The sequence below is a fragment of the Telopea speciosissima genome, chromosome 11 (assembly GCF_018873765.1).
Source record: "Telopea speciosissima isolate NSW1024214 ecotype Mountain lineage chromosome 11, Tspe_v1, whole genome shotgun sequence".
NCBI lineage: Eukaryota > Viridiplantae > Streptophyta > Magnoliopsida > Proteales > Proteaceae > Telopea > Telopea speciosissima.
The window spans coordinates 19,032,061-19,058,648 of record NC_057926.1 but is presented as its reverse complement, the minus strand read 5'-3'; the positions used below and the strand labels follow the sequence as shown (position 1 = coordinate 19,058,648).

General features: G+C 39.7%; 1 protein-coding gene across 1 annotated transcript in view; it reads right to left on the bottom strand.

The window, feature by feature from the left end:
- The window catches only part of LOC122646417 (proline--tRNA ligase, cytoplasmic), a 56,191-nt gene that overhangs the window by 16,616 nt on the left and 12,987 nt on the right, over positions 1-26,588 (bottom strand). The window contains exons 6-9 of the mRNA XM_043839972.1: positions 22,596-22,783; positions 14,352-14,418; positions 9,298-9,420; positions 9,005-9,157 (exon numbers count right to left, since the gene is read on the bottom strand). Coding sequence (XP_043695907.1) covers positions 9,005-9,157; positions 9,298-9,420; positions 14,352-14,418; positions 22,596-22,783 — 531 coding nt within the window. The remainder of the gene's footprint in view (positions 1-9,004; positions 9,158-9,297; positions 9,421-14,351; positions 14,419-22,595; positions 22,784-26,588) is intronic.

Sequence of the window (26,588 nt, the reverse complement as noted above, 5' to 3'; positions counted from 1 at the left end):
TATAAAAAGACAAAATCCTAGAAAGTTGTATTTGGTTGGATTATAAAATAAGTAAATTATTAAATCTTAAGTATTAGATAAACTCACACCTAATCAGCTTACTATTCAGATACATAAACTGCCCTATAATTAGTTAATATAAAAATCAACCTAAACTTATCTAATAAGACATTCCACACTAATCTAATTAATTAAAAACCAACATCTATCCACACCCCACTAACCGACCAAAAGAAGGAGAAGAAGAAAAACTTAAAATAATTAAGTTTTATCTAACCTATTAGCCGACTAACATAATGATTATTTAATAAAAGTAAAACTAATCTAAACTTTATTCTTATCTCCTATTCTAACCGTTTGAAAAGAAGAGAAAGGAAAAGAAGAGAAGGAGAAAAAGAAAAGGAAGAAAGGCCGCTTGAGAGAGGTGAGAAAAGAGAAGAAAAGAAGGAGAAGAAGATCTAAGGCTCTAAACAAGTAAGATCAGTTCATCCTCTTATCAATCCTCCTTCCTAGTTTGAGTTCCTCTTAATCCTTGTTATACCATGCTCCATAACCTAATCCTTTGTTTGTTTGGATGAAATCCATGGTAGGATTCATCCTACTATGAAGATAAAGCCCAACTGAAACCCTTACCCTATGTTTGCCTTATTTCTAACCTTTTAACATCTTTGATGTTTAATTTAACGCACTGGATTCTTGTTTCAGCCATAGATGGTTGTTATGCCAATTTGAAGCAAGAACTACATCCATGGTTTTACCCAACCTTAGAACCCTATCTTCCCCTGTAATTAAATCATAAGATAGGTCCACATCATGGAATTGAACGCGTAAACAATATCCCCCAAACAATTTGGGGAAAATCCGGCCCAAAACCCCATTAAAATTCTATTTTCTTACGATTTTTGGGCTGTTGTGCATCTCTAGTCGATGTCCTAGTCGACTGAGTCATCAACCAGATAATGCTACTTCAATTTTTAAAACACTGCCATCTCAGGTTGGCATCCCAGTTGACTGGTTCATCAACCAGAGAATAACTGTTTCAGTTTTTAAAACACTACCATCTCAGGTTGATGTCTCGGTTGACTGCCTCATCAACCTGAGATGTTGTTTCACTTGTGAACAGGCCCTAGACCTTGTTCAACTTTACCACGAGGTAACCCTAGGACTCCACACTAGTTTTTTACGCTTTGTAACACCGGATATAGTTAAACATTCCTAAGACTTTACCATTCGCTCATCAAGTCGCACCGACCACCGACACGGAGCATAACCCGACATTACCATCGAACTCATAACAAGGTAAGTGGGGGTAGGCTTTGATTTCGTTTAAGAGTATTTATTTCGTTCTTAGATGTATTTGTCAGGAATCATTTGCATATTTAAATTCATGTTTTATTTATGATATTTATTGATTTCATTGTTTATAACTTGTGGTTGAGAATGATATGATGTGGAATGATTGGCAATATGAATTCTTGTGATAGATTAGATGTCGTAGTCGGTTTGGAAACGAGAGGAACGAGAGGTATGATGTGTCGTAGTATGGGATGCGGGAGCATTGTACACCTCGTACTATGCCATTTAGGCTGCATATGGCTAGGAATGTCATTCCTTAGTGCTACAACCCTTACCAGCAGGGGTTCAAGTGTTGGGTGATTATAGCTCCCTGTCACTGAGGAGTGTGAAGAACGCCGGGATGGGGTCCTGGCTATGATTATCGGGGTCTACCCATGGGAAAGTATATCATACCTACGACCACTATGGGCTCCTTACAATAGTTGAGGTTATGTCTCGGGGCGGTTAAGAAGGAACCGAGAAAGTCTCCCGAGTTGTTATCGTATCACAAACCCGACTTAAGCATTTGTTTGTTAGGTGGATATAATATTAAAATTGAACCCATGCATTTAGGATGCATGCTTGTGTGTGTGGTCTATCCTTTACTTGCTGGGCTCAGTGGAGCTCACCCCTGTGAAATTTCCTCTTTTTAGATGATCCTGCAGGTGAATGCGTTTGTGGCAGAAAGAATTACTTGGAGAACAGGAACTGATGACGCGGCATTATCTTTTTATTTTCTTTTGTTTAGTACTATCCTTTTTATTGGATGAATTTCCGCTGTTTATATTTTAGAATAGTGGTGTATTGGCTCAATGGTCGTGAACTTGGGAACATCGAGCTGTTGGAACTTCCAATGTAAATAATATGTATAAAATTTATAGCACTTTACTTTCCCTGCACTCTGATCAATGTAACACGTGTTATCTTGAAATTGTGTTGTGCTTGTGACGTGTATTTACTGCATCTAGATCCTGGTGGTCTACGAATACATTGGGTATTCGAGTCAACCATCGAATCCTCCCAAGGGGGTATCGGGGTGTGATTCCCGGTTACCACAATGTCATCCACAGACTATGAGAATGGTTATTTTATCACCATTCCTTTTTATAAACAGAGCGTGGTCAACATTACTCTGCTATATCCCACAGAAACTATAACGTTGTGGAACCTTTCAAACCATGCACAGGTGTAAATGCTTCAACCCATATAAAGCACGCTTCAACTTACATACCTTGCCGTTGGGCTTATCACATGAGAAACCAGGTGGAATATCCATATATACTTCCTCTTCAAGCTCTCCATGGATGAAGGCATTCTTCACATCTAACTGTTGCAATTCCCATCACAGATTTACTGTACAGGATAGTAGCACTCCGATAGTGTTTAGTTTTACAACCGGTGCAAAGGTCTCATGGTAGTAAATTCCATAAGTTTGAGTAAACCCCTTTGCCACGATCGTGTTGTATATCGATCCACAATACCATCTACCTTCTGTTTCACCACAAACACCCATTCACATCCAACTGGTCTTTTCCCTGGAGGAAGAACTACAAGCTCCCATGTATCATTCTTTTGTAAGGCTTTCATTTCTTCCATCATTGTTGCCTTCCACTTTACCACTATAAGAGCAACCTGCCAATTCTGGGGAATACGAACAGAAGAAAGAGAAGAGACAAATGCACGAAAGGATAGAGAAAGGGATTCATAAAAGACAACATGAGATACAAGATGCTGAGTGCAAGCCCTAATACCTTTACGATGAGAAATAGGCAATTCAGGAGAAGAGATGTTACCTGGAATAGGAAAGTGATCCGGTTCCAGAGACGGCAACTGGATGGGAACTGGTGTTGCAGTGGATGGAAGCTGCTTGTGTTTGGAGTATCCTCTCTGGTAGGTTTTGAGGATGGAGTCATTAATTCTCCTCTGAAATTCTCCAATGGTTTTCTAAACTAGAGTCAACTACCCCTGAATAGGATTTTCATCATTACCAGTATCTAAGTTCTCCCCCTGTGTAAGATCCTCTTTGTCTTCGTTAGAAGGTATGGGAGGAGTAGGAAGAGTGGGGGTTAGGGTTAGGCTAGTTGTAAACAGGGAGCTGAACAGGAAGCTCAGTTAACACATCTTCACTAGAATGCTCCCCCTGAAGATCTGCAGTCGGTTAATAGGAGAGAGCTTCATGGAAAACAACATCCATACTCACCAGGGTACGACGGGTGGGTGGATAGTAACATTTATAACCCTTATGGGATGGAGAATATCCCAACAAAATGCAGCGAAGGCCACGGGGTTCAAGTTTGCTTTGGGATCGAGTATCCCTAGCAAAGACTTTTGGGGGAACCACAAAGGCTGAAGAGCCTTGTAAAATGCCAGTTGGGTTTGAGAGTCAAGGACTCGGGTAGGCCTACTATTAATAAGATAGGCTACAATAAGGACAGCATCTCCCCGATATTGGGGAGGAATAGTACGGGCAAACATAAGAGCCCGAGCCACCTCTAAGAGGTGGCGGTTTTTTCTTTCAGCCACACCATTTTGGGCTGGGGTATCTACACAACTAGTTTGATGGAGTATCCCATTGACAGCAAGGTATTGTTGGAATTGACCATCCATATACTCTTTGCCATTGTCGCTCCTCAATATTTTGAGTGGCATTGTATTGGGTCTGAACCAACTTGTGAAAATTCTAAAAACAAGAAAAAACTTCACTTTTGTTATGCATCAAATACACCCATGTACTCCTAGAATGACAGTCAATGAAGGAAACAAACCAACGATGGTCAAAAAGGAAATGCTTTCGACTAGGACCCCACACATCAGTATGAACCATATTAAAAGAGAACTTCTTTTATTAGAAATAGGATAAGTTGAACGATGTTGTTTGGCCAAAACACAGACCTCGCAAAAAAATTCATCCTTATTACATTGTTTAACTAATGCTGGAAATAAATATGATAAAGTTCTTATAGGGAGATGACCTAATCGGTTCTGCCATTGTCAAAGTTTAGAAGAGACTAGTGAATTTTGATGAATGGGAGATGGAAGTTGTGGTAAAGGACATCCATCATCAAGCAAACACAATCCACCATGCACTTTACCACATCCAATCGTTGCCCCCGTTGGCAGATGCTAGAAAACACAGTGTGAAGGAAAAAAGGTTACTTCGTAATTTAGGTCACGGGTAAGACTACTAATGGATAGAAGATTAGTGGTAAAATTAGGTATATGTAAGACAGAAGATAAATTTATAGAAGGGGAGCAACTGATAAATCCTTTCCCAGAGACAGAGGAGAGAGAACCATCAGCCACTCGAACTTTGTCTTTCCTAGAAGTTGGAGAATAACGATGAAATAAACTGGAGGATCCAGTCATGTGATCAGTGGCACCAGAGTCTATGATCCAAGGAGAAGAGACTACCGATGCACAGTGACCAACATATGAAATACCTGAATGGGCAAAATTTGAACCTGAAGTGGTGGAAGTATTGGCAGGAGTCGATGTAGTAGAAGCAGCGGAAGTCTGTAACATATGACGGAATGCCTGAAGTTCATCCTTGGGTAGACTAGTGTTAGTAGTAGGAGCAGTGGTGGCAGCCTCAGTATGATTGGCTTTGTTTCTCGATTTCCCACGAGCAGCATGCTTAGCTTCAAAGTCAGCCGGCTTACCATGCAGTTTCCAAAAAGAGGCCTTAGTGTGATAAGGTTTATTACAGTGCTCACACCTCACAGTTCCTTTAGAAGAGTCACTAGTAGCAGAGGATCCATTAGATATAGGAACAGCAGTGGCAGCAGTTTGTAGAGCTGAACAGTCAGTGGTGGGAGTGTGTAACATAGCAGTCCGCCTATTTTCCTCAGTATGTACTACAGCATAGGACTGTTCCAAAGTAGGAAAAGGGATTCGGCTGAGAACTTGAACCTGAATCTGATCATATTCCACATTCAAACCAGCTAGGAAGTCATATACCCTGATCTTGTCAACATACTTGTGATAGGCAGCAATATCAGTAGCATTAGTGGGCTGGTAATCAGTGTAATGATCCAGATGTTGTCATAGACTTCGTAAAACAGCATAATACTTGGAGATGGAGAGGTCCTTCAGAGTGGTTTCATGAATTTTTTTTTGTAATTCATAAAACTGAACATCGTTACCAACCTGTCCATAAGTTTCCTTCGCGGCCAGCCATATCTCTGCAACAGTGTCTAGAAGTAAATAGTCACTAGACAGTCCTGGTTGCATAGAGTTAAGAAGGAAAGCCATGACTTAAGAGTCATTAGAAATCCATCGAGCCTGAAGAGGACCTTCGGTAGAAGGCTTTACTGCAGTACCTGTAATGTGTCCAGTGAGACCACGACCAGCAATGGTGAGATAGGTTGATCTGGACCACATGAGATAATTAATTCCAGCATGTTTGATGGCGACAACAAAGGGAAGATACTCTTGTCGAGGTTGTCCATCAAGTCCAAAAGTGACTTAACCATCTGAACCAGTAGAGAAGTCAGAATCAGCCATGGACACCTAAATTCGATGAAGGTGAAGAAGATCTCACAATCCAGCCAGCAATAAGAACTCCAACTCGAATCGAGTCACCTCCTTATGAAGATCAGATTGCTCCCAAAAAATCAGCCAAAAAGGAAAAGCTAATAGGAAAATAAACTCCAATTAGGGTTTTGAATAAAACCCAAATCGCAATAGCTGTAGATGATGAAGATGCAAGAGAACTGATGCAAAGAGGCCACAAGTTTAATCGAGTCCCTCTGGGATAGTGATGAAGCAGTGGGGAAGAAGTCCTCCAAAAATTAACTCTTTCTGATGAGCCAATAAGAAACCCTAATTTGATCCAAAATTAGGAAAAACAAGTGTCTGGAGAAGTCGCAGGTCAGATCTGAACTGTACTTGATCCAATTCTGCAGTCTTCAAACAGGGAAGCTGTGCAACAATAATAGCAGAAAAAATCTCCAAAAGGAAGCAAGAATCGATCTTCAAGTGTAGGAAGAACTCGATCTTCAAGGATGGAGGAGATCTACCGGCAGAATTAGGTCACACCAATAATCTTCAGTCTTCAATGAGGTAGGATTGAGGGCAGCATCTAAATCATCATCAGATCACCTCATAGTTGCCACCCTGAATGAGAGAGAAGAGCCGAGAGTGGTGGAGAAGAGAAAACCAGAAACCGTGGAGAGGGGAAAGAAAAAACAAAAACAAACAAAACTGAGAAAGCAGCTCTTTATATCAGAATTGGCTTTGATACCATGTTAGCAGACTTAGAACTGAATGCTTGAGTGATCAATAGGGATCACCAAGCCTTTTATTTATCATAGAAGGAGTCACAGATATTCAGACTTGAACTAGGAAAACTCCCCTTGCCGATTCTAATTAGGAATACTAACTAGGAATCGGCTGGGGGGGGGGGGGAGAAGAGGGGAAAAAACCAAAAATACCCCTATCGGGTAGGATTACATTATTTTAACAAGAATAAAGAAGAATAAATGAAAGAATAGCACAAGAAGAGAAGGGAACCAGATCGCAGGGAAGAAAAGGGACAACAACCAAGCTGCTCTAGGCCGCGCAGGCTTCGACTAACAAAAACTCAATTCATTCTTCAAATCTATTCCCACGATGGATGGAGATTACAAGCATATACAAAGAAAAACAAAAGACTCCTACAAATAGAAACTAACCCTTAAATTAGAAAACTAACTAAATAAGAAAATTAAAGCAACAAAGAAACTTGAAATGTGAAACTATTTCCTAGAGTCCTAGTATCGAACTCTTATCTAAAACTCCAATCTAAAAAAATTAAAATAAAAATGAGAAAAAGATCTCTGTCCGGGAGTGTGGCCTATGCCAGTACTCCCATGAGTCTATCTCTCTCCTCCCCATGTGAAAAGACACCTCTGCCCCCTTGTTTTAAGGAGGAGAGAGATAGACACATGGGAGTGCTGGCGTAGGCCACACTCCGGGCAGTTTTGGAGAGAGATAGACACATGGGAGTGCTGGCGTAGGCCACACTCCGGACAGAAAACTGTTTCCCAATAAATATATATCCTACTAGACCCAAATCACAATTCAAGCCCAGTTCCCAGTCATGACTCTCAAACAGATCCGGCAAAATCCAAGAAAGTGCTCCTGCATCACCATAAGGAGCTGTTCCTCCTTCAATCAATTATCTGCACTTCTCTTCTCTTCTTCTTCTTCAATCACTTTCTCTTGCCTCACTATCAGTCCTCTTTGTCCTCTAAACTCTAATTGTTTCCTCTACTTTTCTTCCTTCTATTCTACTCCCAATGCTTTTCTAGCTCACTTTTCTCGCTTTCTTTAAATGCCCTGCTTGTGCATACTGTTCTCAGCTCCATAACAGAAATTTCTTGGTACTTGCATGAACCCTAATCAATCCTATGCCTTTCCTGGTGCAACGAACATAAATGCCCTAGTAAGGTGATGTAGATAAGTCACTTAGAGAGCTTATTTAATTGAAAATAAGCTTTGAGTTGGGTTATATAGGTGTTGGACTTTTGATCCCATGGTTTTTCTGTGCAATGGGCCACTTTAATGGGCCTAAAATATGGTAGAAAGTATGAAAACGGGATTTACTTCATTAGCTTAGTTAAAGTCCTATTTTGAGTCTGTTTTCTTTATTATTTCACTTTTTTAGTCAAGTTAGGTTACCTTATCAGTTAAGGATTGGATTAGGGCTTTCTTTTTTAGTGTCTAAGTCTATTTTTAACTCTTTCACATAAGTTTCTTTTTTTTTTCTTTTTTTATTTATTTATCATTGGCTTTAAAAACAAAAAAAAAAAAACTCTTTTATACAAGTTTGTAAGGGAGGCTAGCATTGTACATGAATTTGATTAATGAATATTGGCTTAAACCTTTGTGAAAATCCTGAGATAGGATGGGTGAGATGCCAAGGCTGAGATAGCCAACCCCAACCTTCCCCATCCCCTTCCATCGATTTTTTATTCCAAACCCTAGTTCAATCAAATCGAGTTTAAGAGTGCTACAAGCTGCTGGGATTTCTTTTCAATAGATTGTTACATCGATTTCTTGAAGATTACTACATCAAGATCATTGCTGCTTCAACAAGTAATTAATTTTGTGGGATTCTTTCTTTTGGTTATCTTTTGAGATCTCATCGTTCTCTTGGGAATCTCATTGCTCTTTTTCTTGTTCTTTTTTTTTAAAAAAAATACTCTTTCTTGTTCTTTGGAGATTTTTTTATTTGAACCTGCTTGGGATTAAACTTATTCTAGGTCTAGTCTCACATTATAAGTAGTGATGTGATTCAGATTGGAGGAGCTAAAAGAGCAAAGGGCAAGCCTAAAATGACTTTGGGAGAAGTGGCAACAGAAGACATGCATGGGCTAGAGTTGACAAGAAGTATGGCTCCGAACAAAGTTCAATGGTGAAACAGGATCCAAGTTGCCAACCCTTACTTGGGGTACGAGTTGGTTGCAGTCCGAACTCCTAACCCTTCCCCATCATCCCTTGTAAATCAGCCTTTGAAATCTAAAATCCTAAGGTGTCCTAACATCAGTACTTACATATCATAACCAGCAAATTAATGACTCAAGAGGTGGGAATATTCTGCCACCATAGGGGTTACTATATATTTGAGTTACTTTTGGGGGAGGGGAAGTGTATATCTACTTGCAGAAAAAACTAAAAGCAGACTTACCGTTCGGGTACTATATGCCCAGGAATTCTGCCAGACCATAGCTCTTTCTCCCTTCTCATTTTCAAAGTTCATTTCAAACATTTTTGCAAAATTTTGACCTAAACAATGAGAGGTAGCTCCTTGTATACCACGACCAGTGTTTGGAATAAATGCCTAGCAAAAAAACCAATTGGTAAACAGTAGTATATCAAAATATGGACGGGGTTTCAAGCTTTAGAATCAAGTAGCCCATAGAAGATGTCTAATTCCTGAATTATTTTGAATATGATACAAAGAATATACTTATTAAGTACCTCAACACTAGTTGTGTAAAGCCCACCAGCAAACTTTTCCAGCTCACTCTTCTTCCCTTTGATAACAGGAATTGCAAGATATTCTTCATATATCCTTCTATAAAGTTCTAAAATTTCAAGAACCTGAAAGTAAACAAACATACTTACATAAAGAGGCTTTACAAAAAGAAACATAAATTAAGAACATGGCGTATTAAAACTGTACATAATATCCTAAACAAAACTTGGAAAATAAAAGGAAACAATTGTGTTAGAAAAAAAGTACTAAAGCCAGCATAATAAATTCAAAGGAGGATAAAACAGCCTACTAATAATATTTTCAATGTTTGTTTCCTTCTAATAAAAAACTTAATTTTGTGACCTTATTGCCATACCTGTCCTTGTAATAGCTCAGGGCCGAAGGTATGAAATCTCCACATGCATCGATAACACAGAAAATCATTTACAGCATCAAGTGAGAAGGTTCTGACTATAAGGATTCTTTTGACAATAAGGGTTTGGGATTTATGAAAGCATTGTAATTGTTGATGAGGGTGTCAATCGTGTCGGTTTTTCGATTGGTTTCTGTTCGGTTCAAGATACAACATGTGGAAACCGAAACTGAAAAGCAGCCTCTGTTCCAAACCAAAACTGAACCAACATGGTTGGGTTTCAGTTCGATTTTTATTCAGTTCACTATTCGGTTTTGACCCTGTTTGTATTAGGTTTGGGCCCTTTTTAGTATTTGGGCAAACCTTTTACATCTTCACCAACAAAAAGACCCCTTGTCCATTAGGGCCATAATCCACCAATTTTTTTCCAAACCTTTAAAAGGAATAGCATTTATCATCCACATTGATTATAACATTAAAAAGGAATAGAATTTATTCAGTTCTTTGTTCAGTTTGGTTCAGTTCGAACCAACGGTTTCAACCCTGAAACTGAACTGGAAAAAGATTCTAAATTTTCAGCCGAAACTGAACCGCTTGTTTTGGTTTGGTTTGGTTCGGTTTTATACGGCCGGTTCAGTTTCAGTTCTAAATTGACACGTGGATAGGTATAATCAGCTATTTATTAGAAAGCAAAAGGTCATGAATTTAAAGAATTAGTAGCATCATATAAGAGTTGGATACCATTGATTAAAAAAAAAGGATAATAGTCGATGGAGGGGAAAAGGGATAGTTTACAAGAAGGTTATAGATGAGTTCTGTTTGGTTCTTGAAGATTTCCCCATGGGTTTCTTCACTTTTCCAAATCAATTTAAGATATGAACGTATCATAGTTGGAAAACTATAGTGGATTACCCCGGATAAATGGCTTTTACATCTATACTGGTAGCTGATTAAATGGAGAGATTGCATTTCTGAACAATGACTTGTAAGTTGTAACAGGTTAGGATAGCAGCAGATTGCATAAATTATAACATGAAAGAAAACGAGTAAAGAGAAAGAAAAAGGTTCCAGCTCCAAGACAAGAGGAATAATTGGGTGTTTAGGGACTCTTTGAGATTCAGTCTAAGAGGTTATTGAGCTTATCATGTTGGGAATGGCAAGATGGCTATGACCATTGAGTTGTTCCATGGGATCACCATGAACTAATTTATGAGGAATTGGAAACTTACCGTTTCCATTTCTGGAGCTTGTGACCAAGCAATCCATGATTGGAGCCCCTCTCGACCAAACATCCTCTAGCTCAATACAGATGAAAGCTTTATTTGCAACCAGGGACCAGAAGGTGTTGGTAGTGTCTTTAGAAATCAGTAGGAATTGCTGGCCTTTTTGGGGTCGATTGGTATAGGGGGATTAAATCAAAGCAGAATCAAAGGCAATTGTTCAGGGTATGACCTCGCGTCGGACAATTGTTGGAATTACATTGTGGTGGAAGGAGATTCCTCGGTTGTCATTCATTGACTCCAGTCTCAGATTATAGGCCCCTGGTGAGACTTGTTCTTAATCAAGTGGGCCAAGACTCTTGCAACTCAAGGGACTTCTCTTTCACTTGGATATTGAGGTCGTAAATTCAATAAAAGAAGCTGCCTAGAGGTGACGTGGGCAGAGATATATTGTATACGGGCCATTAATCTTTCTCTTGGCTCTTATTGTTGTATCTTATTAGTCCCTTCTGTACCATCTCGTTTTCTTCTCTTTTTTTCCCTCTCTAATAAAATCATTGTTAACTATCCAAGGGGGGAGAAATCACGGTTTGAAACTCTACAAATCCACCTATATTTGAAAGAAACCAACCTTCATCCAGACCATGTCAGGCAAATAATTTGTGAAGTGGAGGTGTAAAATTCAAACTATCCCAAATAGGCATAATGGCCAGACAAGAGAGCTGCAATAATGAGAAATCATGCATAGCAACCATTAGATGTCTCTCTTGTGTCCCCCACAAGGGTCCACACGAGTCAAGCATGGATGCATGAGTGCATGACTCGGTTCATTTTCTTTTTTTCTCCCCCCCCCCCCCCTCTTCCTTTTATCTATGGAAATGCTTACTCACCAATTCTATGAGCTTCACAACCCAATCACAACAACAACAACGCCGTATCCCAACTAAATGGGGTAGGCTTAAATCTCATATTGTGATTGGCTGAATATATTAAGGTGCCGTGTATATATATAAAAAGGAAAATCTAATTAAAGGAGCACCTAATGCATTAAAAATATATATATATATAGGGGCGCTGTTCTCTGTGCCGCAGCGCAGGCTGCGCCCAGGCATATGGGGGTGGGCGCAATGACCACCCTGCCCCCCTGAATGGCAGGCCCATGTGCCTGGGCACAACCTGCGCTGCGGCCCAGAGAACATTCTCCCATATATATATATATATATATAGAGAGAGAGAGAGAGAGAGAATAAAGGAAAAATATAATGAAAGGAGCACCCAATGCATTAAACAAACAATCTAACACTTAAAATAGAGCACATAGCATGATGCATAGTCGTCAAGAAACTAGAAAACGGTGTCTCACAACTCTCACAATCCTAAAGCATATGTATCCCATGTCAGGAAAATATTATTACTTTATTATTCCCCCTCCCCCAGATTTTATGGGCCCTCTAATGTAGTCCTAGAATAGGAATTAATCCCACTAGGAACCAAGTAGAACCAAGCTTAGGGTAAGCCTGCTGTTTAGGGCTGATTAGGGGCTGTTTTAGGGCAATATTAGGGTTTAGGATGGGAATTTGGGAATGGCGTTTATAGGGTTTTAATCTGCAGGTTTAGAGGGTCATTATGGTATAAAAACATCTGGATTTGAACAAGTTTTAATTTCCTGCAGAAATTAGGGTTAGGTTTCGGGTTTTGTAAATAAGGTAAACAACTAAAATTATGGTCTAAAGTAGGATTTAGGGGCAGGGGTTAAGGTCGACTGTTAGAGCGGCTAGGGGGAAGATTCGGTTGCAATATGGAAGGTTTCTCATGGCTGAATGTGTCCCAGCAGAAAATTAGGGTTTTTAGGGTTCAATGGAGAATAGGGATCTTAGGGTTTGGCTGGACAGAATGGGCAGCAGCTAGGGTCAAGTGGAGATGGTGATGAGGGGAAGTTATGGTCCAAATCTGATCAGATTCCAATGGAGGAGCAGATCTGAATCAGAGTTTAGAGTCTTCTAGGGTTTATGAAAATAGGACAAAAGAGAAAAGGAATTGATTGGGGAAGGGAAGAAAGGATAAACAGAAAATAATAAATTCAAACTCACTCTCAAATCCTCTAACAGCAGTTTGAATGATTGAATGATGAAGCCACCTTCGAAGAAAGATCCTCCCAGCCGTCCCGGCGTAAAGAGTCGCAGGATTCCACCCACCCTTCCACCTTGATAAAACCACAAGGATGCATAAACTCTTGAGAGCAAGGAGCAGCAGCAGTAACCAGCCACGAAATCAGTGTTTTAATTCAAATCTATTGTAGGGGAGCCTCCCACGATATTCTTTATTTAAATAAAAGGCCTACGGCCAAAACCTAATACAAATCTAATACCTCTCACTTAAAATCGTGGAAGGAGAGAATATATCTAACTTAAATTAAATTTAAACTGTAAATTGTCCTAACTACCCCTACTTGACTTAAATTAAAAGACTATAACTTAAAACTACTAATTAAAGGAAGATTCCTTATTTGCCAATAGGATAAAAAAACCTATTAACCAATAGGAGCTCTTCACTTAAATTAGACCCCTTAAACCCATTGAACCAATTGGATGCAACTAATTTCTAAGCCGGTTCAATCTAAAAAACAGAAAAATAACTAAGTATGGAAAAATAGAAATCCTAGCCCACGGCTCCCTATTTAAACCCTAAGTTCAGGGTTTCTTCTTCTTCTTCTTCCTTCTTGGGGCTGCATCACCCTCCCATGTGAAATGCCCAGAAGAAGCAACCAATACATATAAGATTCTAACTATGAATTTAAAGAAGTGCATGGAGACGATAATACAATTAGATTAATAATAGTATTGTGATTAACTATGAATTTCCACAGGTGAATAGGGAAGATAATAATTATATTAAGCTAAAATACTATTATGTTTTTTTTTTTTTCTTGTTAAACCACATTTATTTGAGGTTAAGGAGATGCAAACAAATCCAAAAAGCAAGGGACACTGCAGATACCCCGAGGGAATTGGAGGGGAGAGCAAGAGAGAGAGGCATCAAAAGCATTATTTGCCAAGAAATAAGTTGACATAGAAGCTCAGCATACAAGGATTTCGATCACGTAGATTCTAACATGCCAATATGATCAAAGGGGAGAGTGGAACACACTGAGCTACTGCTCTATATAAAACATGTTAATTTTTCAGGTCCAATAAGGGAATTCATTTTGAGAAATAAGCCTTAAAACTGATGGACTTCCTTCCACCTCTCATTTTAAAGGACGATGAAAATCAAGTTTAGCAAGATGTCCTTCCATCCTTATCCATTTTCCATTTTCTAACTACAACCCACTTGTGATGCGAGGGCTATATCAAGAAGATCAAGAATCCTTTTCAATATAATGAATATATATAATAGGAACTTACCTAACTCCATACCATACCATCTAAAACAAAAACAAAATTAGAAATGGAAAACGAAATACCTCTGTATCTGCCTCTTCCTTTGTAGCAAAAGCTGTATGCCCTTCTTGCCAAAGAAACTCACGACTCCTAAAATTACATGTCAAAGTTTCCAGTAAATAAATCAGTACCTGGATTAACCAGGACCCAGATATCCCTAGTAAAGCAAAATAGAAGTAAGCTTCTCTTTACAGATCTGTGAGAAAAATATTCCTTATACAGGCTAATAATAGTGCTAGAAGAAAAAAGCAAGTAAAGTGGACGTCAAATATAATGCAGAACGATAGCGATTTGGTCTAGACATAGTTTTCAAGATCCAACAACCTAGTAAGAAAATGCCTCCACCACTCACTCACATACCAGAACAACTGGAGAAGTTTCCATTTGGTGAGACAACACACTCGATGAATCTAAAGCAGCTGAGTTGTTAAAGCAAGAAGCACATACAAAGCACCAAGGGCAAGCCTAAGTTCTTCAGTGTATAACCAGTGTAATAGATGACGAGGCCTAAGCTCCATAGCCTAAATAACTTTCAAAATATGGAGTAGGCTTAAATTAGTTAATGTAGAAGGGGTTCAAGTAAGAACCACTCTATAGTAGGATCGATCACAGGTTGCAGCAGAATATCAAAATAGCAATAAAACCAAAATAGTAACTTAGGTGGTAGGGATCAAACCAGCCATGTGATGGGGATCAAACTTGGATCGAGTGTAGGGGTTGGTAGGAGGATCCTTGTCTCCAAATTGGTGCTGATTCTAATGGCCAGATACAGAGATAGAGATTGGTTACCCAATTAGAAGGTAAACTACAAAATTAGAAGGTTAAGGCTGCAGGACAATCCAGCCAGTCACAGAGGCTCATGCTGGGGTCAAGTGGGCTTCTTGTTGGTCTGATTCAATCCTCAAAAGCCTTGCTGAAACAAACTCCAGGCTTCAAAGAAAAGGTGGCTCGATGTTGCAGGAGGAACAGGGCACAAAACTGATCTACAGGGGTGCACCTCGATCATTCTCTGGTGATGATCAGCAACAATCAGTCAAGAGCTTTATGGAATCACTTGGTCTTCAGTAGCAGTTAATTGCACTCAGTTGCAGTCACAAAACACAGCAGGAATATGGTTCGGTTGGGTGTTGTAAACAGTGAGAAGAAGAGGATAGGAAAATAGAAGGTAGGGAATAAGGAGATTTGGCTCTCAGCAGCCCTAAGATTTCGGCTCCCTCAGCCAGGCCCTCTGCCCTTCATCCTCACAATTGGGACAATAAAACTTGCATAAGCAATCTTAACTCTTCATTCAAATCGTGGGGGAATGGCTACATCAGCCTTACAATTTATAGAGGGCTATGCTTGCACCTCAAGTCAAAAGAAAATAGAAACCTAATGAAATAGAAACTAGGCTTTATAGTTTAGCCAACATGCAAGGAACAAAATTAAAAACTATAAAATAGAAACTAAGTTTGAGTAAAATAGAAAATTAAGCCTACTTTCTAAATCTAAAATTAGAAACTAAACTAAACTTCTAAATCCCCACACATACACAAAATTGACCGTTCCAAAAAGTCTTCACATGATCTGGCCTTGGGCCCCACAGGATATTCTAATAATATTCCACCAAGGCAAAATAAGGGGTTGTAGCACTGTTCACATGAACAGTGTTTTAGCCTATTTTTCTTCATGTCTTGTCCTACATCGTTAGTCAACTAGAGTAAGCCACCAATGCAGCAAAAGATGAACAAAAATGGGATATGCTTTGTTAACTAGAAGAAACAAACAACCACAAAGGTGCACAAAGGGGCACAACCACACAAAAAGTGTCCGTCAGTGAAGTAGCACCATGTCTCAAGGGGTCAGGGGATGCCCCTGGCCTAAGGTGCAATGAGCAGATCAGAGGCACAAACATTAACATTGCAAAGAAGAAGTAGCAACTGAGAATTGACCTAGAAGGCTACATTGTTAGGATTCTTTCCAAAAAAAGCGGACTTGACCAGTGCCCCTCTAATTGAACTCTTTAATACTGATGCCTCTACTCAGTTTGCAGTTATCTAGTATTCTTTTCTCCATCAGCATTTTCAAATAATCTAAAGCGTATTCATCATGCAAACAGAATCAGATAAGGAGAAGAGCAGAACAAAAATTTACAAAGTTTCCATTTTCTGTACTTTCTGTTTCTCAATTTCTTGCTCTTGATTTGTTCTGTTTTTTTAACTTCTTTTCTGTGCTGGGTTCATGGTGTGCTGAAAGCAGCAGGACGGTGATGTAGATCCACACACTGGGCTGTATTACATCCGCAGGAAGAAAGGAAGGAGGGCAGCAGCTGAACCGAGGTCCAATTTCTGACCTATTTGAACCAGCGGGTGGGCTGGACTTATTCAAGCTCACATGAGCTAGTAAGTTTTTTATTTGGTTGATTTACTAGTTGCTTTTATTCCTAATTGAAGTAGGAGTTTAGTTTTAAGTTTCTTTTAATGTCAGCAAAGATGAAATGATTCCTATTCATGGTGGAAGTTGGTTTTTTTGGATTCCTAGTTTGATTAGGAACTGATTTGAACATTACAAATACCATGTAAGGGCTGTTTGACCTCTCATGTTTGAATGAATTGAAGCTCTTGAGTGCTGTTAGCATTAAGAACCTTTGAAACTCAGATTGGGTGCATGGTTTAAAGTATCGACCGATACAATACGATACGGACCAATAAGTATCAGTATCGGTCGATACCGATACGATACATACCGATACATATCTTTGTTTTTTAGAAAATAGTGTTTCGATTGGTATCGTATTGTATCGGCCGATACAAACAATACGTACATCAAAGGTTCTGTGAGAGTATCAATACGTATCTCAGTATGTGTCAACCAATATGGCTCGATACAGACCGATACGATCGATACCAACCGATACAAGTTGACACGGCCATTAAAGGCCTATGTGACTATCAAACTATGATTTTGTTTTTAAGATCAGAGATTGCTAGAGATTTCATAGAAAAAACGAGATTTCACAGAAAAATGTAGGTTTAAAAAAAACTTGATCTTTGTGTTTAAATCATGGTTTTTAATCCTATCTTTTGTTATAAATAGATAGATTTAGATTAAACTAAGTTTGTTGATGCATCAAACTTGATCATTTACAAGGATTTGTATTCAAATCGATGAAAGTCTCTTGTCTCGTTATATGTTGTTCTCCATTTTAGTGTTTATGCATTATACATGTTATATATATTGCTAATTTATATTGTTTTTTGCTCCAAAAGCGTATTTCCATGTGTATCTTGACCATTTCCATGCATATCTATAGCATACCATACGTATCCCTGATACAGTACGATACGATACTATACATCTCTTAAGATCACCCTTCCAATACGATACCTGATACCAATACTTTAAAGTTTAAACCTTGATTGGGTGAAATACCCTGGCCTGTGATAGGCTTCTTTCCCCCCTTCTCCCATGTTCTGCCACCAGCCCTGCCTGTGATTGATCTCTGCTTAATACCTTGAACTACTGTGGGTGATTACTTTCAGATTTCAAGAGGGCATGGTGTTCTTCTTCCTATATGTGATTGCCAGTTTCAGGGAAGGTCGAATCAGTGCTTAATTTCATTCCTAAACCCTAACACACTTACAACATACCCTGTTTTCACTCTAATTTCAGCATATATTGTTTGATCGATTAGAGTCTAACCCCTGCTCTGATTTTCCAGAAACTTTGGGAGATTGAAGAGCATCCCTAGGCCTAAACTTAACCTGGGATTGGGGCCTTTCTGTTCTGACATTTGACTGCTACTTACTTATCACTCCAACTCAGTGAGTTGAGTTTCATATTCCTTGTCAGTCTTAATTACTCCCTAATTAACCAGTTGATCAGTGTTAAGGTTTAGGGGTTTGATAAAACCTATCAAGGATAAAACTTGGCTGGAGTTTGGGGCAATCCTATTGATTTGATTTAATTTAAGATTGACTCTTCTTTACTGTTCATCCCAGATATCCACTCTTGAGTCGAAAGTTTCTATTTACTCTCAATTACTTATCCAATCTCTCATCTTTTGATGGGTGCAAGTATTCATCGTGGGGGATTGATTCCTTGAGTTTGACCTTCATCTGAGAATGTTGACTTTTTGTTGACTGTGTTGACCTTGAGTTGACTTTGGGGTTCTGAGTGTATTGTTGACATCCTGTTTCTGAGATTAGTTCTAGTTAGATTATTACAGGTCTGGTCTAGCACCAGGGGGACTTTGGTCTTTTTTCCTAAAGGATACAAATCCACCCACAAAAGGTACATGAACCCCAAAGACATGTTTCTAGCAAAAGACAATTGATGATGCTGCTTTGAACTGATCAATACTGGATATCTGAAAACAAATATAGAACTTGTGCGGCCATCAAATCAACCGAAAAAGATGGCAGAGATGAATAGAAGCTCAAGGAAAAAGCAAAACCCTAAGAATTCAAATGGGAGTGGAAGGAAAAGTGGGAAAAGAGAAACAGAAGTACCAGAAGGAATTAAGAGTGATGGATTTTAATCTTTACTTGCTTGTTTTGATTTTTGAGTGATGGAGATTTTAGAAGCCACGAAGAATGGGGAGGGTACTTAAAACTTCATAGCCCTACTTATGCAGGACAAACCCGGTTCGATCCGTTGATCCACGGGTTGGGACCCGAACCAGACCCGGACCCATTTCAATTTAGGCAATTATTTAACTGAGTCCATTTCTGTTGCACTTTTTGGTTCAGTTTGGTTCAATTTTTTTGGTTCAGTTTTTTTGGTTCAGATTGGTTCACTTTTTTTGGTTCAATTTGTGATTCTTTGGTCTAGGCCCAAGCCCACTTGGATCAGCCCCTTAAGTTGACTAGTGGAATTCTTGGAACTTGTGCTCCATTAAGTTTAGGTAACAGCTCAGCTGGTGTGCTTCCCTATGTGTTGGTCTTCCCAAGGGGGAGATCAATAATTTTCTATTGTTTTGTTTTTCTCTACTTAAGCTATGTACAGGCCATTCGGCCAGAAGTTGTTGAATGAAAAAAAAATGAGAATTTAAAAAGTTTGGCTGCTCCCTCTCTTCCCTATCGTGGACTGCTCCCCCCCCCCCTTCTTTTCTTCTTCTTTCTTCCCCATGGCTTCTTTCTTCTTTTCCCCCTGCTATTCTGAAATTCTGATTTCTTGCTAATCCCCCCCCCTTCTTCTATTTCTTCTCAAGGTTTATTCTTTGCACCCCCTGCAATATTGATTTCTTTCTATCATCTCCTCTCTCCTGATTCTGTCCTCCATTATCTGGTATCAGAGCCGAAGCCTGGCCGAAGGATCCCATCTTCCTTCCCTTGTGATCTCTCTTCCTCACGCTGTTTATCTCCCTAACTTTTTCATCTCCCTCCACTTGATTGTTGCTGCTGTTGCTGCTACTGTGAGACTGTAACAATCCTCTGCAATAGTACTTTTTGAAGACTTGATTCAGCTCCTAATCCACACATAGGCCTGCTGCTATTCACACCACCAGTTGGAGAGCTGCTGCACACCTGCGGCTCAGTTTCTCTGCCCAAATTCTGCTGCAACTTCAAGGCTCCAGAACTCATCAACCACTGAGCCTATTGAGGCTAGACTAGAAGTATTTTTGGAGTACATCCAGTCCCTCAATCGACCCTGCTTGGCTTCCCCAGCTGCTGGCCAGATTGAGTTCCTCACTGACCTCCTATTTTGAAGACTAGTTTCTATTTTTCAAGCCCTCTTCAGAACTCAGCCTCAACTAAAGAAGGCTTATCAGTTTCCGAGAGCAGTGTTTTCACTTTCTGTTTGTCATCTATAGTAAGGTATTCCAATGGCTATATCTTTATCTAAAACCTAAGGTTACATCAGTCCTAATAGCACTAGTCCAGTAACTTAATATTGGGACTGTTACCTATTTTCTGTTGCTGGAAAACAGTGTTATAGCCTACTGTTTTCACTTGTTTTGACAATACCTTTCCTAGTTTGCCCTTCACCTTATACGTGAGACTGCTCAATGGAAACCCATATTTTCCGAACTCGATTGGGATTGCCCAATGGAAAAGGTGTCATATTCCTTGTTGATAATGAGCAACGTAGCAATTTCGTCTCGCAACCCGTAGTAGAGATGTTGTTGAAGACCGGCGAGATATGTTATGACGAGCTTGTTGATCAATACTTTGTCGAATTTGCTCATACCACATACTTTAATGGGGCTTAGTGTCGGATATTTCCATCTTCAAGGCGCATCATCAAAGTGGGCCATGATTGGGTGAATGAGCGTTGTGGCAACGTCGACCTTCTCAACATCGCTTGTATTCTAAGGCCATTACAATTGACCAAGGGTCATATTTTGAGAGGATTAAAGCTAAAGGTAACCACACCGCAGTCGCATGAAGAACCAATTCCCCCACAGGTTGTGGAAGAGCCCGAGGATGACCCCGTGATCAAGAATAAACTCAACGGTCAGAACGAGGTCGAACCCGAAGAACAGATTGACGGTCCAAATGACAGTTTGAACCCCCATGACGAGATTCCAATTGACGAAATACAGTTGATGGATGATCTTCAGCAGATCGTAGTGGCCGATCCTTTTCTCCCTATACTGATTGTTGATGTTCGTGACGTGCCCTGGATCATCGCTCCATCAAAGCCATTGTTCGTGGACGCCGACCAAATGGTGCTGATCCTTTCCTTCTTTAAAACTCGTAGTCGAGTTTTTCTTAACCACGGGAGAGTTGATGCAGGACAAACCCGGTTCGATCCGTTGATCCACGGGTTGGGACCCGAACCAGACCCGGACCCATTTAATTTAGGCAATTATTTAACTGGGTCCATTTCTGTTGCACTTTTTGGTTCGGTTTGGTTCAGTTTTTTTGATTTAGTTTTGGTTCAATTTGTGGTTCTTTGGTCTAAGCCCAGGCCCACTTGGATCAGCCCCTTAAGTTGACTAGTGGACTTCTTGGAACTTGTGCTCCATTAAGTTTAGGTAACAGCTCAGCTGGTGTGCTTCCCTATGTGTTGGTCTTCCCAAGGGGGAGATCAATAATTTTCTATTGTTTTGTTTTTCTCTACTTAAGCTATGTACAGGCCATTCGGCCAGAAGTTGTTGAATGAAAAAATATGAGAATTTAAAAAGTTTGGCTGCTCCCTCTCTTCCCTATCGTGGACTGCTTCCCCCCCCCCCTCTTCTTTTCTTCTTCTTTCTTCCCCATGGTTTCTTTCTTCTTTTCCCCCTGCTATTCTGAAATTCTGATTTCTTGCTGACCCCCCCCCCCCCTTCTTCTATTTCTTCTCAAGGTTTATTTCTCTGCACCCCCTGCAATACTGATTTCTTTGTATCATCTCCTCTCTCCTGATTCTGTCCTCCATTACCTACCCATTCATAGTGCGAGCATTCCCTAATTTTTTTAATGTAAAATACCTACAACTCACACTCAAACTCAACCTTATCACAACTCAATGGAGCCTTTCTTCAATCAAATAAATTTAAAATACCTACAACTAACAACATTAAACTACTTCCTAAATAAAAAGGAATGGTTAGTCATGCAAAATGGGACCCAGCGGATAGTGGTATGGAAATCAGGCACTCAGACTTATGGGGTGTCCAGCAAAGACTTCATAACGGCCAATCAGTAAAACCACAATGGACACAAAAAGACGCTGATTTTAAGCACAAGTAAATACCCAAAAGACTGTACAATGTCTGATCAGAATCCTTTTGAAGGCTGGTCCTTCCTGCTCTGCATTGGATGAGATCTAACGATGCAGGTTGGCATGGTAGATATGGCATAGACCATTTTACGATTAATCAGTGCTTTAAATCACAGCAGATTGTGACCTCGTTGGCATTTAGAGTAGGGGATGACAACTTTTGCCATAATGTGGAGCATTACAACAAAGAAGAACCAACAAGGTACTTGAGAATATTACAAATCTAAGCATTGAGAGAGACATGGCTGATTTTGTTGAATTTCACCCTCCAGAAACTTATAAGAAAAATATCCCTACTAATTTATTTGTGCAATTAGGGTGCCATAATATTTGGCTTTGCCTGATCCTTTGCCTAATTATCTGAACTTATAGTTTTGTTATTATAAGAAAATATCCCTATTAATTTTGTTGCACGTGCTTCTTGGTAGCTGGAGTTGTGTATTGCCAAGGAATTTTAGAGTTCTCTTTTTTTCAATACAAATATTACTTGTCAACCACCACATGCAAGAATAAAAATTCATCAACAAACAAATGTAAATGGAAAATTGAACTAAAGTTGTAGATTGAACAGGAAGTACCGAATAAATGGAGTAGGATGGCTGAACTCCCAACGTACAACATTGCACCATTGATTAAGCTTCAAAGGCAGGTCCCGGTGTCCCCTGATCCACTTGGAATAATAAGGATACATGACAGTCTCACTGGTGGGACGGATGGCTATAGGTATTTCTAAGTCGGAACTTCCAGATTTCGTGACCCAAGCAACCTGAAAAAGACCAATAGGCACTGAAAGTATGAGAACAACCAAACCACTCATTTATATCAATTAAGCATTAAATTTAAAAGAGACAAAAGTACATGGAGCACAGGAACTTTACCATTATGAATGGACACAGGTATGAAAGAAACAGTATATTGATAAAGATTGTTTCTTACAAAGTCAAAGAGCCATCAGAATTGACAGATGGAGGATTTCTAATCCTCTTGGTATAAGCAAAGTTCATAACACACCATAAAAATGCAACTTCGGCAAAACAAGAACTTAAACACCAATCGAACCGGACACTGGAAATACAACAACTGTTTAAGATATGGAAAGTAAATTCTTCAAGAAGAAAAATGTAGGGACAAAAAAAGAAAAGGAGTGCCTGCCTAATTCCTTTAGCAAGCTACACAAGTAGTCTACTGGACGAACAAATGATACATACAAATCTTGGTAAAATTATTAATCATAAAAGCTGTGTCTGGTTGCAAGTAAAGGGAAATGAGCTGTACCTAACTAGAAATCTTACCACAAATGGTAAATAAACTTCTCATATGAAATCCTTTTACTCCTTTTCAAATGAAAGGAATTTGGTTGAAAGTAAAGTACAACTTCTTTATCAGATTTGGGAAGTTATTGAATTGGTTAGGACATCATTGCCAATAATGACTCTAAAAGGTTCCATTTTATTTTTAACTAATTTCATCTCATCTCACTTAACAGGGGCCAAAGAAAATATACCTATGAAGCTTGTAAATAACAGAAAAGTAGAAGAAGGGAAAGAAAGAAAGAAGAAGAAGAAAAAGAAAAGAGACAACAGTGAGGGAAAAAGGCTGGTCTCTCTAATCTGTGAGAGACCAGAAAATATCCATTCATATAGAGGCACTTTACAGGGGTCAAACAGGAATATAAAAAGGGAGGAGAGGAAGCCCTCTCGGTATTAGCACCAGATTATCTAATGCTAATTCCGAGAGAGACTATACCTCTTTTGCCCTCCAGTACATACATCTAACACTCCCCCCCAAACTGGAGCATATATATCTATCATGCCCAGCTTATTACAAATATAGTCAACCCTCCCACTTACTAGAGACTTGGTGAAAATATCAGCAAGTTGTTCTCCAGTCTTGACATACTTTATAGAGATTACGCCATGTTGGAGTTTTTCTCTTGCAAAGTGACAATCCACCTCAATATGTTTAGTTCTCTCAGGGAATACGGGGTTTGAGGTTATATGTAATGCTTTCTGGTCGTCACACCATAATTGCATTGGTGTAGAGCTTTCAAACCCTAGCTTAGTCAACAACATCTTCAACCAAACCTGCTCACAGGTAGCATGGGCCATAGCTCAATACTTAGATTCAGCACTTGATCTAGCCACTACATTCTGTTTCTTACTCTTCTATTAGACAAGATTCCCTCCAACAAATACACAATAGCCTGTAGTTGACCTTCGATCCATTGGTGATCCAGCCCAACCTGCATCAGAAAATTCCTCAACTCTTGTATGACCATGATTAGTGTACACTAATCCTCGTCTAGGAGCCTTCTTGAGATACCTTAAAATCCGAATCACAGCATCCCAATGAGGTGTCCTAGGAGATGACATGAATTAACTTATAACACTGACCGAAAATGAAATATCAGGTCTAGTGAAAGTCAAGTAATTCAGCTTTCCAACCAACCTTCTGTACCTTTCTGGATCATCAAGGACATCTCCCTCATCTGCAACAACCTTGATATTGGGATCCATTGGGTTATCAAGAGGTTTGCACCCTAACATCCCAGTCTCCATAAGCAAATCAAGAGTATACTTCCTCGGTGAGAGAGATATTCCCTTCCTGGATTGAGCCACCTCAACTCCTAGGACATAATTCAACTTTCCCAAATCTTTAGTTTGAAATATCTGTTGTAAATGAGTTTTCAAACTATTATTCCTATAGGGTCATCACCAGTGATCACAATGTCATCAACATATACAATCAGAAAAATTCTTCCAACATTTGTCTGACGGTAGAAGAGAGAGTAGTCACTATTGCATCGTGACAAACCAAACTCAAGAACCACTTCTGTAAATCGGCCAAACCAAGCCTTTGGAAATTGTTTCAATCCATGCAAAGATTTCTTCAATCTACAGACTAACCCAAACGCCCCCTGAACAACAAACCCTGGAGGTTGCTCCATATATACCTCCTCTTGGAGATCTCCATAAAGGAAGGCATTCTTAACATCGAACTGATGCAGAGGCCATCGATTAGAGGCGGCAAGAGATATCAAGACACAAACAGAGGAGAGCTTGGCAACCGGACAAAAGGTATCCAAGTAATCGACACCATACACCTGTGCATAGCCTTTAGCCACCAACCAATCTTTCAAGTGAGCAAGAGATCCATCAGCATTAACTTTGACCATATAGACCTAACGACAACCAATGGCAGACTTCCCATGGGGGAGTGGAACAAGGTCCCAAGTGTGGTTATGGTCCAAAGCCTATATTTCTTCTTCCATAGTTGTCCTCCAACCAGAAACAGATAATGCCTCTACAATGCTCTTAGGAATAGGATGAGAAGCAACAGTAGAAAGACAGGTTTGAAAGATAGAAGATAAACCAGAATAAAAAACATGAAAAGAAATTGGATGTTTAACACACTAACGGGTACCTTTCCAATGTGCAATGGGCTGATCCAAATCAGAAACGATAAGAGCAGGAGTAGGATACGGCAGAGACGTGGCAGTAGGCGGAGCATCAATAGGGGCAGCAACTTCTTCCCTTGGATGGGATTGGAGGCCGAACACGAGGTTGCACAGGAGGCTGCACAGAAGGTTGAATAACACAAAGAGGAAGATCTGCATCCAAGGATCCGCAACAGGTTCATGCTCATAAGTGTGAGACTCAAAGAAAGAAACATCAACAGAAATAAAATATTTGCAAAGAACAGGAGAATAACAGCGATACCCCTTTTGAACACGAGAATATCCCACAAAAATGCATTTAATAGCCTTGGGATCTAACTTCGACAAACCACCAAGAGTATGGTCTCGAATAAAGCAAACACACCCAAAGACCCGTGGGGGCAAGGGAAACAAAGAGTCAGAAGGGAAAAGCAAAGCATGAGGAATGCCCCCACTAAGGATTTAAGAGGGCATTCAATTGATAAGATAACAAGCAGTTAACGCTGCATCAGCCCAGAAAGACTTGTCCACTTTCATTTCAAAGAGAAGGGACCAAGTCACTTCCATTAAGTAACGGTTCTTCCGTTCAGCCACACCATTCTGTTGGGGTGTGTCAAAACAGGAAGACTGATGAACAATCCCACGAGCAGTCATAAAATAGAAAAAGGGGCAGAAAAATACTCCCGTGGATTATAACTACGCAACACTTTAATATAAGATCCAAATTGATTCTTAATTTCAGCAATAAATGAAGAAAAACTAGAGAACAATTCAGAACGACTTTTCATTAAGTACAACCAAGTCACACGAGAGTAGTCATCAACAAAAGTAACATAATATGTAAAACCCAACTTTGAAGACACACGACAAGGACCCCTTGCATCTGAGTGAACCAAAGAGAAGGGATGTAAGGCCCATTTGTTGACACGAGGGGGATAACTCACTCGGTAGAGTTTCCCAAACTGACACAACTCACAATCTAAAACTCAAAGAGAACGCAAACTAGGAAACAGTTTTTGCAAACTCTATAAGGACGAATGACTAAGCCGACAGTGAAGCTGATGAGGGGAAGTTGTGCTAGAACAAGCAACTGAAGATGAATCCTCAAGAAGATACAATCCCCCAGATACCCTGC